The 19004-nt window shown below is 41.0% G+C and overlaps 2 protein-coding genes across 6 annotated transcripts in view; both read right to left on the minus strand.

Annotated features, from left to right (window-relative positions):
- Window positions 1-716: 716 nt before the first annotated feature.
- LOC144612990 (beta-catenin-like protein 1) lies at window positions 717-2562 on the minus strand. 2 transcript variants are annotated; one of them, XM_078433627.1, is made up of 2 exons: window positions 1425-2562; window positions 717-1307 (listed from the first exon to the last, which is right to left on the minus strand). In XM_078433627.1, the coding sequence occupies exons 1-2, from the start codon at window positions 2518-2520 to the stop codon at window positions 829-831; spliced, it is 1575 nt and encodes a 524-aa protein (XP_078289753.1). In that variant the 5' UTR covers window positions 2521-2562; the 3' UTR covers window positions 717-828. The 2 variants fall into 2 exon arrangements, with proteins under 2 accessions (XP_078289753.1, XP_078289743.1); XM_078433617.1 differs by having other exon boundaries at window positions 717-2562.
- Window positions 2563-11721: 9159 nt separating this feature from the next.
- The window catches only part of SUCLA2 (succinate-CoA ligase ADP-forming subunit beta), a 43921-nt gene continuing 36638 nt past the window's right edge, over window positions 11722-19004 (minus strand). For all 4 annotated transcript variants that reach the window (XM_078433646.1, XM_078433654.1, XM_078433653.1 and 1 more), the window contains exons 9-11: window positions 15055-15175; window positions 14511-14599; window positions 11722-12504 (exon numbers count right to left, since the gene is read on the minus strand). In XM_078433646.1, the coding sequence (XP_078289772.1) occupies window positions 12430-12504; window positions 14511-14599; window positions 15055-15175 (285 nt within the window). In that variant the 3' untranslated portion in view covers window positions 11722-12429. The remainder of the gene's footprint in view (window positions 12505-14510; window positions 14600-15054; window positions 15176-19004) is intronic.

The following is a 19004-nucleotide window of genomic DNA, read 5'->3' on the forward strand; positions in this document are numbered from 1 at the left end:
CACAGTTGGTGCATAAAACAGTATCAACTCATCTTCTCCTACCCCTGCCCCAATCCATTGTTTTTCAAAGGACCACCTGCATTAGAATCACCTAAGGAATTTATTAAACCTGCATGTTGCCAGGTCTCCTGCATTAGAATCTCTGGTTAGGAGACCTAGGAAACCACCTGCTTAACAGGCATCCGAAAGATTTTTTTATGTACACCAAAACCTAGGAACTACTGGACTAGGTCAGCTGAGACTGTAAAAAAGACCTTATTGTTCACACGATTTTACAGCTGCCAAAAAAACAAAAGCCAAAAGTAGGCATTAAGAACGTTTTGTCCTTGCCGCAGTGTAGCTGATCAACCAATGCCAATACTGCTCATACAATAAACAGGCTTTGCCCTCCAGTCTGTCTATCATTTACTGTTGAAGCAAACCAGTGTGTGGTGTAGGGAAGGATAAATTCTTCCTCCATCCTTCAAGGTCTTCCAGCTGGACTGAGAATTAAATTTACATGAGACAGATTAACAGAAATAAAAAAAAAAAAAAAAAAAAAAAAAAAAGCTTTATTGCATGTGTGTGGAGCCCTAATAATGAAATTGAGACCTCAAGAAATGACCAAGGCATGCAGTTTTTATACTTTTTAGACAAAGAGACGATAAATTTGTGAGGAACTGACCTGATAAAGAAAACAGGTGTTTGGGAGCTTTATTTTTTTTTTTTTTTTTTTTTTTTTACCAAAACTAGCTTTAATTCGTCCAAAAGTCACATCGAGCTGTGTAAAAACTTTCTGGGAGGGAGGCCCAGAGAGAGTCCATGCTGCCCCATGGGGCCGAGGGGTCTCTAGAAGTTCTCCAGCAAGCCCAGGATGCGCTTTTGCTCGTTCTCCCGGAACTCCGGGCTCCGGCCGTCCCCGATGTTCTCCGCGTACTCCTTGATGATGTGCCTGACGATCTTGATGGAGCTCCCTCGCATGTTCAGGATCTGGTGAACCCTCTGGCGAATCTGGGGCACACTGGCGTTGCAGATCTCCGCCATGATGTAGCAGATGTGCTGAAGGACAAAGAGCCCCGCGTCCAAGCGCCGGAGGTAGAACTCGTCCTCCGTGTCATTGTCTATGATCTCCCCACGCCGGACCATGTCATGTTTCTCCCCTTCAATCTTCTTGTCGGCCACCTGCATTGCGTCCAGGTATTTAAAATGCAGCTCCATCAGTCTGTCAACCTTCTCACTGTCATTTTCAGTGAATTTATTCAGAAGCCGGGTTCGCTGCTGTCCTCTCAGGTTCCGCAGGAGGGAAGCCAGGATCGAACAGACATGCTCTTCGTGCTCCTTCTCGGTGGTTCCCACTTTCTTGATCTTCCTGGGAGATTTCATAAAGAGGGGAAAGATGGTCCGTAAGCCAAGAATATCAACAAACTTATGACAATTGTCTGTACCCTCGGGTCCGATCATGGCATGGTCCAGCACTTTCAGGGCACTGCTCCGGGAGATCTTCTTTTCTCTGAGCATGAGATTCATCAGCTGAAGACCCTCGCCCTTCAGGAAGCGCTCACGATTGGAACTGAGCATTAGGCAGGAACAGAGTGAATCAAACAGATTCTCCATCATCTCCTGCTCCTCGGCTGTGCTAGGATTGTGCCTTTTAAACACGGATAACTGCTGAAGAAGCACATCGATTCCATCCAGCTCCCCAAGCAATTCCCTGTTTTCGTCATTGTCCTGGAGCAGTATGGCCAGCACTTCACTACAGTACAGTTTGTTGGCATCGAAAGGCATCTTTGCCTTCAGCCTCTTCAACAGCCACTGCAGAAGACCCTGCTGGGCGGCCTCCGTACACATCTCAGGCCGGAACTCTGCCATGTTTTCCACAATAGCTAGAGTGTTGTGGACACCGTCTGCCTCTTCTTTCACAGACTCATCCAGGCGCTCCAGATTCTGCACAAGCAGCGCTACCACCTGCCCATCCACCAGAGCATCGATGAGTACTTCCGCTCCCTCTTCACTCTCGTGGAGGGTGTCTATATCTGTTAATTCCTGAAGCAAATCAACCACAGCTATGGACACATCTGTATTATCGTGTCCAAGTAACCCAAGAAGAGACTGCACAGCATTCAGCTCCACCAGCAGGTGGTACAGGTCTGGCATGGTGGCCACCACGTGCATCTCCTGAATGATGTCATTTAGGTCCAGCTCGGATTCCATAAACTTCTCTGGGTTATCTGGAAACTTGATCCGCAACTCTTGGTTTTTGTATGATCTTTTTTCAAATGTAAGGATCATTTTCTTCACTGAGCTTTCGTCTAGTGGTTCCTCCTCTTCCTCTTCCTCCTCACCCTCTCTATCAATAATCTGCAGCAGTCTTTTTTTGTCATCATCGGCTTCTTCTGCCACACTCATTTCCTCTTCCCGACCGCGGCTGCGGTCTCGAGTGCCAGCTTGTCTCCGACGCATTTTCAGTTCTTCCTCTTCATCATCCCGGGGACGTTTGGTGCCTCTGTTGGGCTGGTAGTTCAGAAGTTCGCCCACGTCCATGGTTTCAGGCCCCGCCAACACCTGCTACTCGGGTTCCCTCCACTCACCGGGAGCTTTAATTAGTAAGAAATTCTAAGCAGAATTTGAGCTGTAGATTAATTTAAAAAAAAAAAAAAAAAGTAGCAAGGTTTGTTTCTACAGCTTTCTTGGCTTTAAAGTTCCTGTCTCTGGCAATAAGGATGTCTTTTTTTTACCACTTAGTTCAGGGAGGGTACATTTCATATGGAAAATTGATTTTTGCTTTCAGGGGAACAAAAGAGGCTCTAAGGGTCTCTGCATGGACGGTTTCTTAACTTTCATTTAAAGTAATCAATATGCCAAGGTGGCACATTTTGGGGCAGCCTGTCCCTGGCCCCTGTTTAACTGCCATTAACCTCATAGGATTCTTGCCTCTGGGTAGCCCATTGCTCAGTACAATACTGAATTTTCAATTATGTTGACTTGAGGAACAATGGGTCCTTCGGTTTTGATTTCTTATTTTAACAGAACTTGCTCATCTTAGAAATAGCTGGGATTTCAATCAACATTTTTCTCAGTGAGGAAATTTCAACATAATGGACTTCCTTCAAATGGCGTTTCTCTCACAATCCCGTAACTGACTGGCATGCCAGAGCCTGCTCAAGTAAGCAGGTTCGGGGACATGGATAGAAGTTAAATCACCTGGCACTGCAGTGACAATGTAAAATGGGCTATCAGTTTTTAAAATCTCCTCACTACAGTGCCTTATCAACAACGGTACCTTTAGGGGCGCCTGGGTGGCTCAGTCGGTTAAGCGTCTGACTCTGGATTTCAGCTCAGGTCATGATCTCACGGTTTGTGGGATGGAGCCCTGAATCCAGCTCTGTGCCTACAGTGCAGAGCCTGCTTGGGATTCTCTCTCTCTCTCCCTCTCTCTGCCCCTCCCCTGCTCATGCTCTCTCTCTAAATAAATAAATAAACATTTAAAACACAAACAAACACTGATACCTCTGTAAGACGGGCACTAGGCCAAGTGCCGTACCGTAAAAATTACATTTGCCTGTTGTGGCATTAATGCTCAGCCAAGCAACTGATCTCAGTACACAGTCAAGTACACCAGAACAGGCATCAAGGGCAGAATCTAAACCACAGGGTGAACACCAAGGAGCCAGAATAGGCACCACAGGTCAGGAACACTGGGTCTGCCAGTGGAGAGGAGTCGGCTACAGCCTCTTACCTGTTCAGCGGTCTCCGCAAGGGTGAATGTTTCACACTGACACGTATGATACCAAACACATGAGAACCGACAGCCTGGGCAAGTGAAGTCTCTGGTTTTTAAAAGGTTGACTCATAATGAAAAAGCTCTCACAAGCCGAAAACATGGTCCATATCAGTTGAATCACACTTTTGAAGAAAGCTATGACCCACTTGTTTATACCGTTCCTTTGGCTATCACTCTTCAGTATCCTTCCCAGAGTAAATGGTGGATCACAAACTGACTCCCAAACACAGAGAGACAAGGAGAGCCTGAAGAAAGGGACAGGCCACTCCAGACTGGTAGGTGGCTGTCTCAATAAGCAACGGGACTTACTTACGAGGTTTATCTTGGGCAAACGAGAGACAAGTAGATGTTCACACCTGCCCGCCATAATCTTAAGTTTATATAGAGGCCGGCACTGGGTTCAGTCACATATTTAGTCCAGATGGTCTCGATTACATGTTACTCTTTCACAGCGGCGTCCTTGAAAATGGTTCCAGCTGAGGGAATGGCCAACAGGCAGAAGGTATCTTTCAAAGATGGGGAGCAGGTGAGGAGCCTCTGATGGCTTAGATCTAGTTCAGAGATCAACCAGTGGTCATGTCCTTTCGTTGACCTCCTCCAGCAGTAAGAAAAGATCAGATAAAAAGACTCAGATCTATGCCTTCTCACTTCACAAGAGTTATGCCACGCCAGACACAAAGTGGATCAACACTCAGACCCGTTATTTCCACTTCTTCCTTATCAGCCCCCACTGTCTTATACATCTGATGTACTGTAGCTTAGTTTTCCTCCAGTAGAATCTGAATCATCAGAATGAGGAAATTTCAATTTTTCACACACAAACGCTGATAGCTTTGATAGCTAAATGACTGAAGGGGAAACGGGCTTCCCCTGCCACACCCTGTTATGGTTTCAACACTTTCCTACCTCCTAGCCCGAGTAAAAGTTAAATAAAAAGTGTCCCTGCAAATGCTAACTTCATATACACCTAGGAACATACAAGGAATTGGTACCTGAAAAAGATGGCACTCCAACACTGGTAGGGAATGGGTGAAATAGCAAACAGTGTTTGGGAAACTGGCCAGCCATGTAGGGAGAGTTAAAATCTGCATTCCCATAACTCAAGCTCAGAACTGATACCAAAATAAGTGTAGCCTTTTAAAGTATATCATGAAAACCATAAACCATAAATGTTGGTACATTTGATTGCATTAAAGATGACATATGTGAAGGATAAATGCTATATGATTCCACTTATATGAGGTATCTAAAATAGTCAAAGTCATAGAAACAGAGATTGGAATGGTGGTTGGCAGGGGCTGGAGGGGAGGGGAAAACGAGGAATTGCTACTCAATGGGTGTAAATTTCAGTTATGCAAGATGAGTAAGTTCTACACATCTGCTGTACAACCCTGTCCTGTAGTAAACGATGCTGTATGTGCACTTAAAAATCTGTTAAGAGGCTAGATCTCATGTTAAGTGTTCTTACCACAATTTGTAAATATCACATATGATAAGACATGTAATATATAATAGGCAAATGATTAATCTCAAATATGCAAAAAGTTCTTAAATATCAATAAGAATGAACAGCCAATAGAAAAATATTCAACGGGGGCGCCTGGGTGGCTCAGTCGGTTGGGCGTCCGACTTCGGTTCAGGTCATGATCTCACAGTTTGTGAGTTTGAGCCCCGCATCGGGCTCTGTGCTGATAGCTTGGAGCCTGGAGCCTCTTCAGATTCTGTGTCTCGCCCTCTCTCTGCCCCTCCCCTGCTCATGCTCTATCTCTCAATAATGAATAAATATTAAAAAAAAAAAAAATACTCGAGGAACATGAAATGGAAGTTACACACACACACACACACACACACACACACGCTCCTGCACAAATGACTAATAAACAGATGAAAGCCTCATCAACATTAAACAGGAAAGACCTGTCTTTTGCCCATTGGAATTAGCAACGCACTGTCGTCAAAGACGCGGAAAAACTGTTATGCACTGTGAATGGGAGAGTAACCAGTACAGATTTCTTGCAAAGCAGTTCAGCTACTACCATGAAAATGGTAAGTAGAGTTATGCTTTTACACAGCTAACCCACTTAGGGGTTTTTATCCGAAGGACAGTTTATGCACCAGAACCTTCACCTCTTTCATTCAGAACGGTAAAAATGTGGAAAACAAATTTCAACAGTGCAAGATTGGGTATGTAAAACAATGGTACACGCATTCTCTTGTGTGTGCGGTCATGAAAAATGATGTAGACCTGTATTGGACATGATGGAAAGATGCCTAAGTGTTTACTGAAGAAAAGCACGTGGTATAGAATTTGATCCTATTTATGTAAAAGTACATTCATATATCTGTGCACATATGTTCATATGTAGAGAAGACCAGAATATTTACCAAACTGCTAACAGTTGTTATCTCTGGGTTCTGGTGTTGCAACTGAACTTACTTGTCTTTGTACTTTATGTATCAGTGGGGTTTTTATTTGTTTTTACAATGACTGTGTGTCATTTTCACTGAAACGATGGTCTCTTTTTCCAAAACGAGGGTGGTTTCATCAAACACATATATCAGAAACAGAATAAAAAGATGCTTTTCTGCTTTTAGAACTGATCATAGGAAAAATTCTAAACCATTTAAGGTTTGTCTAGTTCCCAGGTTATGAAATGTCCATCCCATCACCCTGGACCTATCACTCTGAAATGCATGACTGCAAGGTCTGAAGTGGTGGTCGGTCAACTCCTCCCAAAGACAGTGACCATGTTACTGTTCAAATTAGCAACATACAACCCAGACATGAAGCTCGGGCCACCCTTTCATTGCATACCCCAACTTGCCCAACTGATCTTCTGTATTGGCATTGACTAGACGCACCAGGGTACACAGCCCGCTGTGGCTTTTTTGACTGATGGCAATTGCTTCACAAATTTACAAAGCTGTGAGTACTATCGTATTGACTAGAAACTATTCAATGCTGAGCCTCTCAACCCTAGATGTGTTTACATCCTCCTTCCAATCCGAATGTTTACATCCTCACAACTGGATGTGAGGGAGCTTTTCTCAGTCCTACTCAAAATGTAATCTGTGGACTGATGCTGATCTGATCCACAAACAGTTCACAAATCTGCAAGAGAAAAGTGGTTAAGACTAAACACTTGGACACTTTTTAGCAATTTGAAGTTTTATGCTATCGAATAAAAATAAAGAATTGGGGCTCATGTTTTGTATGTAAAAAATTCATTTCTTCTAGTAATTGATTTTATTTTATAAAAGAATCAGTACATGACAGATTAGAAAAATTTAAATTTCTAATTTTTACAAAATGGCCCTTCACCTCAGTTTGAGAGTTCTCTTTTATAACTAATATGTACTAGTATGAATAGGTTAGCATATTAAGTTTCCTACTGCTGCTATAACAAATTACCACCAATTTAGCAGCCTAAAACAACACATATTTATTGCCTCATAGTTCTGTAGCTCAGAAGTCCAGATAGGCTTTGCCTGGTTTCTCTGTTCAGAGTCTCACAAAATCAAAATCAAAATGTCAGCCAGCTCTGCTGTCATAAGGAGGCTCTGGAAAGAAGCCACGTCCAAATGCATTCCAATTGTTAGCAAAATCAAGTTCCTTTTAGCTGTAGGACTGAGATCCTCATTTCCTTGCTGGCTGTCGGCTGAGGGCTGCCCTCAGCTGCAGGCCTCTCTGTGGTCCTTGCACATGGATTCCTACATCTCAGAAGCAGCAATAGTATACTGAATTCTCCTCATGTTGGAATCTCTCAACGTCCCCTTTGGCCACACCTGTCTTGCCTCCAGCTGGAGAATGTTCTCTGCTTTTAAGGACTAGCGATAAGATTGGGCCTTGCTATAGACTGAATATTTGTCCCTCCAAAATTCCTACGTTGAAACTTGATACCCAATGTGGATATTATGGGGATGTGGGACTTTTGGGAGACGCTCAGATCATGAGGGTGGAGCCCTGAATGGTATTAGTGCTCTTTTAAGAGACCCCATGGAGTTCCCTAGCCCTTTCCTTCTACCATGTGAGGATATAGTGAGAAGGCATTGCCTATCAACTAGGAAGCACGCTCTCACCAATCACCAAATCTGCCAGTGCCTGGAGATCTTAGACTTCCCAGTCTCCAGAAGTGTGAGAAATAAGTTTCTGTTGCTTATAAGCCACCCAGTCTCTGGTATTTTGTTGTAGAAGCCCAAACAGACTAAAACAAGCCTACAGGGATAATCCAGGATAATCTCCCTATTTTAAGGTCCACAGCCTTAATCACAGCTGCAAAATCCCTTTGCCATACAATGTAACGTACACATTGTTTCCGGGGGTTAGGGTGTGGATAACTGTGAAGGGACTGTTATTCTGTCTAATGGACAGGGTCAGGTGAAGTCCAGGAGTCCTCACATATTTGCTTGTTCATGTAGGTAAAGCCTAAAGCCAGAGGAATGAAAGCAGTACCAATGGATGACACAGGAGGTGATGTGGAAGTCTGCCGCTGACTGCACCATCAGTGAGAAGGTCAGGCGAAGGAAGGGAAGTGGGGGTGGCTTGCACGGCAGTTCCCCCTCCCCACTAAACATGTAGGGGAGGCAATACACAGGAAAGCCACCACGTACACACAAGATTGAAAGACATGAAAAAGAGAAACGGTTGGTTACTGGGGAAGAAACAGAAGTTGTTCATAGTCATCTCCTTCTGAGGCCAGGTCATGAATAACAAAGACCCTCAAATTTCCTCAAAGTAGAAAAAGAAGCTGACAGAGCTAGATTTTTTTTTTAAAGGAGAACAGAGACTGCCCTAGAGTCCATCCTGAGAACACTCAGGTGGGTAGGGGCGGTGGGTGGAGGGGGAGGAGGAGGGCAGAAAATGCTGGTGCCCCGGGATGCCTGGCTTTATGACCTCAAGTCCCTCCCTTGCCCAGTCCTCTCCTCGGGCTGTCACTTGGGACACCAACTTTTAAATAATTATTATTCTATCCCTTCACCTTCACCTCTTTGTTTTAAATCAAACTTTAGACAACTGAATTACCAACCTTTTGTTCTTTCCTCATTTTACAGTGCAGACCTCTAAATCTTTAGATTTTCTACCACCACCCAATAAATCACACAAATCTGATAACTGATTTTTCCACAGGCCTTATCTCACCCGCTTCCTTGTGTTTCAACAGGACAAAGAGCATCATAGTAATTACAGTACACCTGCCCCCTAGCCTGCTAACATTTATGCCCATGCTCTTAACGTTTGTTTAAACAGAATTCTGAGTGCCTGGGTGGTTGTCGGTTAAGCGGCCAACTTCGGCTCCGGTCATGATCTTACAGCTCGAAGGCTTAGGAGTTTGAGCCCCACATCGGGCTCTGTGCTGACAGCTCAGAGCCTGTGTCTCCCTCTCTCTCTGCCCCTCCCCTGCTCACGTTCTGTATCTCTCTCTCTCAAAAATAAATAAACATTTAAAAAAATTTTTACATAAAATTCTTAGCCAGGCAGAAACAACTCACCAAAATATTTGTTAAAACTTAAAACCTTCAATGTCCTGCTAAGGTTGTTGGGGTACTGCCTGTTTGCCTGCCTGCCTTTTTCTTTTTCTTTCTTCCCTCCTTCCCTTTGTTTTTATTGTAACATGTCTCCTCCCCCCGCCCCTTAATGTGTGGATTTCTAAAATCCCATCTGCTACAAAGTATGAATATCTATCAGGCTTGGTATCCTAGGTTCTGCTGTAAGGCTGATATCATAGTCAAAATTGGTTATATTCTTTGTAGAAAGTAGTCATTTATATGGATTTACTCAACTGTAACAGAAAGAATTCACATGTTAAAGTAGGCTTTTTTTTTTACGCGAAGCAGGTAGGGCTGTAGGGACGGAAGTATCAAGCCTGTAAAAAGAATATTCAAGGGTGAAGTGACGCTTCGGGGAAGCAGTGGGAGGGTGTCCAAGTAACTACCAGGCAGTTGTTTCAACTCCCACATCCTCCACACCCTTACACTGCAGTCATTCTTACCAAGTTGTCACATCCTGTTTCAGTTCCACTAGATACTGTTGCAATTCCACAGACTTCTTGGCTGTATTTGCCACCGTTGATCACTCTATCCTAGAAACAGTTCATTCCTTGCCTTCCCTGATAAACGTTCCTGTGGTTCTCCTGGGACCACCACTGAGGCAGGGTTTCCCCATGCCAGCCAAGGCACTCTCCTTATCAGGGCCGCAAGCGCCAGAAGTCTTCCCAGCTCCCAGATTCTCCTCACTACCTCAGTCTTAGCTCCAGGTTAACTCAGCAACCAACCTGCTCTTTCAGGTTCCCAGCGTTAAGTGGTGATGGTTTTAAAATATGTTGATAAACTCTTTGATACTTCTCCCTTCAAGAATGGAGCTGAATTCCCCTCCTCTTGTGGACTGGACTCAGTGACTCATTTCTAACAAAGAGGGTGGCAGAAGTGACAATGAAATGAGAACACAAAAGGGGGACACCTTGGTGGCTCAGTTGGTTAAGCAGCCAACTTTGGCTCGGGTCATGATCTCCCGGTCTGTGGGCTGGAGCCCCGCATCAGGCTCTGTGCTGACAGCTCAGAGCCTGCTTCGGAATCTGCGTCTCCCTCTCTCTCTATCTTCTCCTACTCATGCTCTCTCTCGCTCTCAAAAATAAACAAACATAAAAAAATTTTTAAAAAGAACACAAAAGGCATTGTGGCTTCCTACCCTTGTTCACTTGGATCACTTGCTCTGGGTGAAGCCAGCTGCCATGTCACAAGGATGTTAAAGCAGCCTTGTCAACAGGCCCACATGGGGAGAAACTGAGAGGCCTTTGGCCAACAGCCATGTGAGTGAGCCATCTTGTAAGTAGGTCCTCTAACCCTAGTCAAGCCTTCAAATGACTATGGCAGCAAAACCACCTAAACTGCTTCCAAATCACGGACCCACTGAAACTATGAGGTAAGTGTTGTCTGAAAATCACTACATTTTAGGGCCATCTATCACGCAAGTCTAGATAACTGAAACACTAGTATTACCAACAACCTATGTTATATCCTCTCCAAAATACCAAGCATTGTTTTAAATTCCTGACTAGACCCCAACTAGTACAAAATGCCAATCTCTTCTCATCATTGGCTAGCATTCTTCGGAATAATTTTTTTTTTTTAATTAAAAGCCAAAGTTTTGGACTTTTAATTATAACTTTATCACAACTTTCAATAGTTTTATGGCTCTAATTTAGTCTCTTTATATATGAGCAAGAAAGACTAATAGATAATGATACATGTATAGTTGACTTGAATATATTACCTATTCTCTTTATATAATCTCTCTCCTTTCTCCTTCCCCCTCCACCACCTATTGTCCTTCTCTGTCTATGTCTCCCTTTCCCCACTAAATAATTCTAGTCAGGATGAGAAAGGAGCTAAGGAAACTGAGATACACTGAAATTTGAAAACTTGTCCAAAGTCTTATAGGTAGTAAGTAAGGGAGCCAAGATTCAAACCAGACCGACTGCTTTCAAATTCTGTGCTCATAATCACTATGCTATGCAGTCTCTCATAGTGTGTGTGTATAATGATCACATATTAAGAACATCAAAATAGGTAGAAGTCCTTATGTTCACCAGTACGGTTACATAGTCACTGCTGACTGATTTTTCCTTCCATGGTATCTACACAGTTAATCACATGATATTAACACTGTTAACAGTTAAATATCAACTGTTCTAAGCAATGAACAAAAGACTGATACATACACACACAAGGACACAAAGGAAAACATGTTTGTGGTTTTTTTTAAAGAAAGTACTAGATGATTCACACATAAATATCAGAATTCAAGGGAAATATTTGTAGGTAGCTCCATAATATGTAATGTCATGCCCCAGTACGTGATCTACAAATCAGTTCCTTGGAGATGTTTAGTGCAATGATGAACACATCACCGTCTACTGTGTTTACTTAGAAAAGGAAAAAGAAAAGAAAAAAAAAAACATTAATCCGAGTTACACTGAGAGATTTTTATTAACTTAAACTGCCATTATTAATTTTGTCTGCCAAGTCCTTAGTGAATATACCTTTTATTTGATATAAACCTACAGGTTCTTATCAATACCACAGGATCATGAAAACATACAGTAATCAGTGTTTTGTAATGGTTAAAACAATGTTCAAATAACAAGTTACTTCACTGAAATACTTAAAAAGAATATTTTGGGGAGTGTTTGAAGGCTCTGTTTATAAATAGTAATTGATATATTTAGATAGGTATTTGGTTCTGAAGATAAACACTTCTTATATAAAACATTGTTTTAATACATTGCTCTACTAATGAGGCTAAATTACATATATTTCTAGAGCTAAAGAATAAAGCTTTATCTTCATATTTATTTTATTCATAGGACTCTTATCAATGAAGAATGTTGTATCTAACAATAAACTGGCATACTGCGAGTGACATTCCATAGAAGTAAAAAAGAAGGTTGCAACAAAAAAAAGAGATCACTGCGTTACACATTCTTTATACAAAGAGCCCACTCTGAACAGAGAATTAAATGCAGAGCAAATGCTTTTAAAAGTTTTTGTGCCGAGCTGGCAATTACAATCTCCACACAATCAAGAGAAAAGGAACAATAATAATACAGAACACAGTATTTTTAACGATTACATCACATTTAAAACCTTCAGCCATCCTCTGGGTTCTCGGATCAGATCGGCAACTGAAATTTCACGTCCACTTGGGCTTGCTTGGCTAAGGTCACTATTTCAGAGAGCTTTACAACCTGAAAGGAAAATACAAAGCATCTTTTATCTCTTCTTTTCACGAAACCATAAAATGAGAACTACTGATGAATGTGAAATTAATGCACATTAAGTCTTTTTCATTTAAAACATCTGGGCTATTCTGACATTGTTATAAATCACTTCACACTCTTACAAGCATTTGCCACTCTTGAAGGATAGTCAAATCTGACACTATTCACAACTCATGCCTCAATTCAATACTTACTGATTTTATATATATTCCGACTGAAGATGTATATATATTTTATACATATTCCAATTGGATATATATGTGTGATATATGTATATAAATCTTCCTTATTGCTTAAATTTTTTTCTCTTTTAAAGATAGAAACTGTAATTGTCTTAGCTGGATGCCACACAGTGCAAAGCACATCTCAATAAAAATCTGTTTAAATAATATGTACACACCTTAACTTGCAATATTGGGATAGGAGCTTGGGTTTAGGGAGTTAGTTAGTATTTTACTTTTCATCAAGCTGAATTGCAATGTTGTCTCTATAATCTAAGACTAACCAGCTGGTACCATACAAAGCATTACACAAAATAAACATGTCAAAAAACAAACAACAAATTCAGCTTCTCTCCTGCCCAATAGAGTAGTAAAGAGAAGGTTTTGAAGTTAGGCCCCTTGGGTTCAGATCCCATTCTGATACGTATGATGTGATCTTGATGAATAATTTATTTAGCCTGTTTCCACATCTATAAAGCCAGAAATTATATAACCACATTTGTAATGAGACAATACCTGTAGAGAAAGCTTAGCATTGCATGCACAAAAAGCAATAAATGGCAGCAGTTGCTATGATCATCATCATCACCATATTATCATCTATATACTATTATAACCTCCATAATCTCATAGTCAGAAGAAAAACACTAGTCACAAATTAAACCACCTGCTCACTTTTATCTGTCAGGGGTCCATTTAATCAAGATTCTACGGATTCTTCTACTTTCTTTCCATGTCCACAAAGCTTTCTGGAACACCTCTGTCTACCATTCCTTTGCTCAAAATCTTAAACTCAAGATTAAGTGTAAGTCCCTGTGTCACTAAAGTGCAACTGATTTTTATTTACCAGTGAGTACTTTCCCAAAGTATGTCCCAAAGAAGGACAAAAGACCTTTATTATTTTTACAAAATGATAACATACTAACTTAGCAAATCTCAAAAGCCTATTGCTGATTAAACCATATAGCCCCAGAGTATTCCGTAAAATGTCTATAAACAAAGGTAGGAAAGAATCAAAAGTTCTCATTTTCAAAACACCTTTATGTCTACTATGGGGTGTGCTTCAAGATAGGTTATTAAGTAAAAGAAGTGAGGTAAAATACATATTACCCTCAAATAATGTGAGAAATGTAGACAGACAAACACACACAGATACATATACACACATATTATTTGCTTATCATTTTAAAAATTGGAAGGATGAACTAAAGACCTCTTTTAAAAACTGGTTATGTGTGGGGAAAGAAGAAACAGGGAATGAGTATAAAAGCTAGATTCTCTTAATATACCTTGTTTTATAGTTTTGACTTTGGAACCACGCAATATCTATATAATATAAAACAAAAATTCCTTTAAAAATAAATAAATTATGGGTGCCTGGGTGGTTCAGTCAGTTAAGCATCCAACTCGACTTCAGCTCAGGTATTGAACCAGCGCTGTGGGATTGAGCCCTGGGCTGGCTGAGGCTCAGTGCTGAGCGTGGTGCCTGTTTAAGACTCTCTCTCTCCTGCTCCCTCTACCCCTCCCCACCCCCACCTTCCACGTGCATGTATGTGCGCACTCTCTGTCAAATAAATAAATAAATAAATAAATAAATAAATAAATAAATAAAACTTAGATTCTAAAATGAACAGGCTAATATTGCTAATAATGAGTGTTTTAGCTGCATATTAGGAGCACTGGACCCCTTACACCTATCATCCATCTTACACACTTCGCAAATCTGTCCCTAGATTAGCATAGCCTGCTTACCATTTTAGCAGCTTCATCCAAGTCATCACAAGCAAGAATTTTAAGTCCACTGTCTGTTATCAGGGCCTTAGCATCATCAACTCTTGTACCTGGAAATGATTTATGCAAATATAAAGATGTTTTAAATATTTACACAAAATCATTTAAAATGTCTGCCACAATATGAAATTTCAACATAGGAGTACTTCCATTATTTAATATAAATGCTTCTAAAACCAAAGAAAATACTGTAAAAGTCCAGAATTACCTCATGAAATATCTTGGTTTACCATGTCAATGGTAACTCAGGAAAGTCAGAATTCAAAACAAAGCACAACAAATAAATCATGTGCCAAATTATACCAAGCAAAATTATAAATATTTTTGCCCAATGTCAGAATTTTTTTTAAACCCACATTTAAAAAAATTCCTATTACATAACATTTTTATTTGAAAGACATAGCTATTTGAAAACTGTATTTTAAATGAACCGAACTCCTTGGAATTAGGAACTTTTAAACAATTCGAGTTCAAGGAACAACTGCAAGATATCTTTTACACTCACCTTGTAACCGTACCACAATTGGTATTTTAATTTCCAAATCCTTTACTGCCATAACGATACCCTGTGCAATAACATCACACCGCATGATTCCTCCAAAAATGTTAACCAGAATAGCCAGTACCTGTGAATAAAATGCTTTTTGTAGATTAAAACTTAAAAACCAAGGAGTAGGTATCCTTCCTTCCCAAGAAAATACTAGTGTCTGCCTTAGGATACAAATTAATTCCATGGTAACATTTTCAGATCAAACCATCATACTCTCTGTACTCTCATCACTAAAATTTATGCAGCCCACCACCCACCAGAACTTATTCTCCCCAATCTGGGTAATTTCAATGACTGGCTCATATTCTCTAGTCTCCTCCCATATGACAAAGACTTCCGGACTGCATTTACTCGTTTTCTATTAAGCATAGCCATACACCACACCAACAAGACTGCCCCAGATCATGATTTAAGATAATGTCACATGCAAGATCTCCAATTTAGTGTTCACTACCTGACTATCATTCGTTCTTCATTTATCCCCATCAACTCAACCAACTTCTCACACAAAGCAGAACCTCAAAATCACTCAACTTCTCCTGAATACCCACTCCTGGCTACACTTCACATCCAAACCTCAAGGCCCGTTTGGATCAGCATTCTTTCATCATCACTGATAAGTCTGAATCACTGTTCTTTGATCATTTCCTCCCCCAAATCTTTTTTATTTCTTAAAGAGTCTTAGTTCAGGAATACCTGGGTGGCTCAGTTGATTGAGTGCCAGACTCTTGGTTTCAGCTGAGGTCATGATCTCACAGTTCATGAGTTCAAGCCCCACATCGGGCTCGCTGCTGTCAGCATGGAGCCTGCGTCAGATCCCGTGTCCCCTCTCTCTCTACCCCTCTCCCACCCATGCTCTCTCTCTCTCTCTCTCTCAAAAATAAAACATTAAAAAAACAAAAAAAAAAAGTCTTCATTCACCTATACCAGAGCTTCCAACTAGTGAGCTACAAATGATACAAATGGGTTACAGACATACCAAGATATTGTTCCCCTCTACCCTTTGGGCAGCTAGGAAGGTTCTGGGGCAGCTAGGGCCTCTGGGACAGTGGCCTCTGACTATAAGCAACCTTCTCTATTTATCGCCTATGCCCCTTTGAAATATCATCTTCTGTGAATGACAGGACATTAAAAAGGTTGAAAAACACTGAACAATGCTATCCATTCCTTATCTTTACCACTCTTATTTCTAGACCTTTAAGAAATGAAGAAATAGACTAGAATTCATAATGACCTTGGCACCCTCTTATCTCCCTCCCTCCCACCTCATCCTGCATAGCTTCAACGCATACCCCAAGCATCATCTAACACTCTGGACTTAAAGTTACTAGATCTCTACAATGTCACTTTTACCTCCAGTCCATTTCAACTAATTACCACCAAAGCCAAATCCTTGACTTGACCAGAATGAATGTTTCTAGAATATCAGCTATGTAAATCACACTCTGCTTAACCTCCTCTCCTTGTGCCTATTATCTCTAACTCCATCAAAACCCAGTCTTTTCCTCTTAAAAGCCTCTACTCCCTGAACCTTGTTCTAATTTCCCAGACTCTCAGCAGATCTGACTTTCTTCACTACCGAGCCCAGAACCTGTGGCTGAGCAATCCAATGATACTGTCAGCTGCATGCTTAATTCCTCCATACCCTACCTCTGTCAAGACCAGTATGCCTCTGCCATCCCTTCAAAGAGTGCACCACTGGATGATTTCAACCAATCAGTTTACTCATCCCAACTTCAAGGAAAAGCAAAAAAAATGAGAACAACAACAACAACCCTGAAACACTAGCGTAACCTGAAGGGTGGCACAATAATGACTCTTCATCAGCAACCCTTTCTCTAGTGGTCTGTCTCATACATCTCACTTCCCTCATAAGTCTCCTATCCCACTTCAAGGACTCTAATTTTTAACATGTGATCTTCCTTTCTCCAATGACACCTCAAGGAGAGAGTCGAAAACTAATCTCATCCCCTAATTACTGTGTTGTATCTCCCCAGGCCTTCACTCTGTTGACTATACTCACTCTCTTCTTCATCCTCAAATCTCTTCTCTCTCCAGCTAGAAACAGCTCATCTTCCTGGTCTTCTAAACAAACAAGCAAACAAACACACACTAAATAGCTCTCCTCGACCCCACTTCCATTCAACTGCTAACACTATGTTCTTCTGTGCCTTCAGAAAAAGTACCCTGAAAACGTAATCTCGCCTGGATGTCTCCATTCCCTCAATTCCTGATCACAGTTCAACCCATTACAACCTGGTCTCTGCCCCCTTCTCCCCTACTGTTCTTGCTAGGGTTCCCAATCATCAGTTCAATCCTTACTCTGCCTGATCACTCCTGCAGATGGACACTACTGCCCATCCCTTACTTCTCAAAACCCTGCACCTTGCCCTTGGATGTCACCACTTTCTCCTCATCAGCAACTATCTGTCGGTTTCTTTTTTCTCTTTTATTGGGTCTTCCTTCTCTATTCAATCCTTCATCCGGGAGGGCGGGGAGGGGAGGGGAGGAGAAGGGGAGAAGGTTCCACTCTTGGTTTCCTCACCTCACTCACATGGGTCATGTTACCAACTCCTAACACTTCAACTTTTCTCACAGTGCTGAGGACTGTCAAATATACATCCAACCATTATAGGAAGTATAGTATCCTTACCACTGCCTGCTAGATACAGTCACCACAACCCAAACTTAACACATTCATTCAGAAATACCTATTTCTCTACTTTGCCTCTGACAGCACAAAAGGTATCACCACCCAATGATTCCCTCCAACCAAAAGTCCTAAAGTTAACCTAACCAACCCTTCTCCATGGCCTCCCAACACAAAAAGGGGGAAAAGTGAATTTAATGATTCTATTTCAGAAATGCCTCTAAATCAGGTTTCTTTGCTTTATTCTTACTGACACTGCCTTTGTCCAGGACTTCTCAATATTTTTGAACAAGTAGGTATAACAACCAAATTGATCTCTCCTGACAGTGCCTCTCTTCTCTCCATTTCACCCTATAGTAGCAGAGTTACTTTCTTTTAAACATATATTACATGTTTAATATAATTATTATATATTATATAACTATAACATATAATATATAATAATTACATAATTATAATTAAATATATATTGTCATATATACAATTAATAAATAAAGAGGAAGGGGGATGGAGATATATACATACACGCACACACACACATAAATATGATATATATGGACTAGGGTAAGGGGGTTAAAATCCAAATTCCCTAACTACAGATAACAGAGATCTTTACAGTGTGGTCTCAATTGCCAACATTAATCATTCATTCCAATAATGCTATATTCTTATGCATAAGCATCTTCCCATTCCATAAACACAGTGGTCTTCTTTGGACTCTACATGCCTTTGTATATTCTTCCTCTTGCCTAACTCATTCAATTTCTCAAGACAGCTCAAGGAATCATTCATTCAGTGAAGGCCACCCTGATTCTCCCAGTTACCGGCTCAGTCTTCTGTTCTTCCACAGCACTACACTCACTTTATCACCCCAGTCAGACTATAAATGCCTTGAGCAAAGTAACCATGTATTCCCAAATGCCAAGTACAGTGTCCAACACAAAGAGACATGGTAAGTATACAGCTACTTCAATGCTATCTACATTGTCTCCCTAGGTTCCTGGCCTGTTTCCAACTCCAATGCCCTTCCTGTCAGCCCACAACACTGGAAGTCTTCATATGCTTTTCTCTATTCTTGTCCCTAGGCCCTAAAAGCCATACCTAGAAAAGTAATTAGAATTTTAGTTCACGTTAGTAAGTATTCAACAGTTAAATAATTAGATAATACTCTGCTTTTTAGAGTTTATGCCAAAAGAAGCTACAGAAATATAGTTCTAATAAGATTTGTTTACTTTTCTGAATAGTTATTAAACAA

Source organism: Panthera onca, chromosome A1 (assembly GCF_046562875.1).
Source record: "Panthera onca isolate mPanOnc1 chromosome A1, mPanOnc1 haplotype 2, whole genome shotgun sequence".
NCBI lineage: Eukaryota > Metazoa > Chordata > Mammalia > Carnivora > Felidae > Panthera > Panthera onca.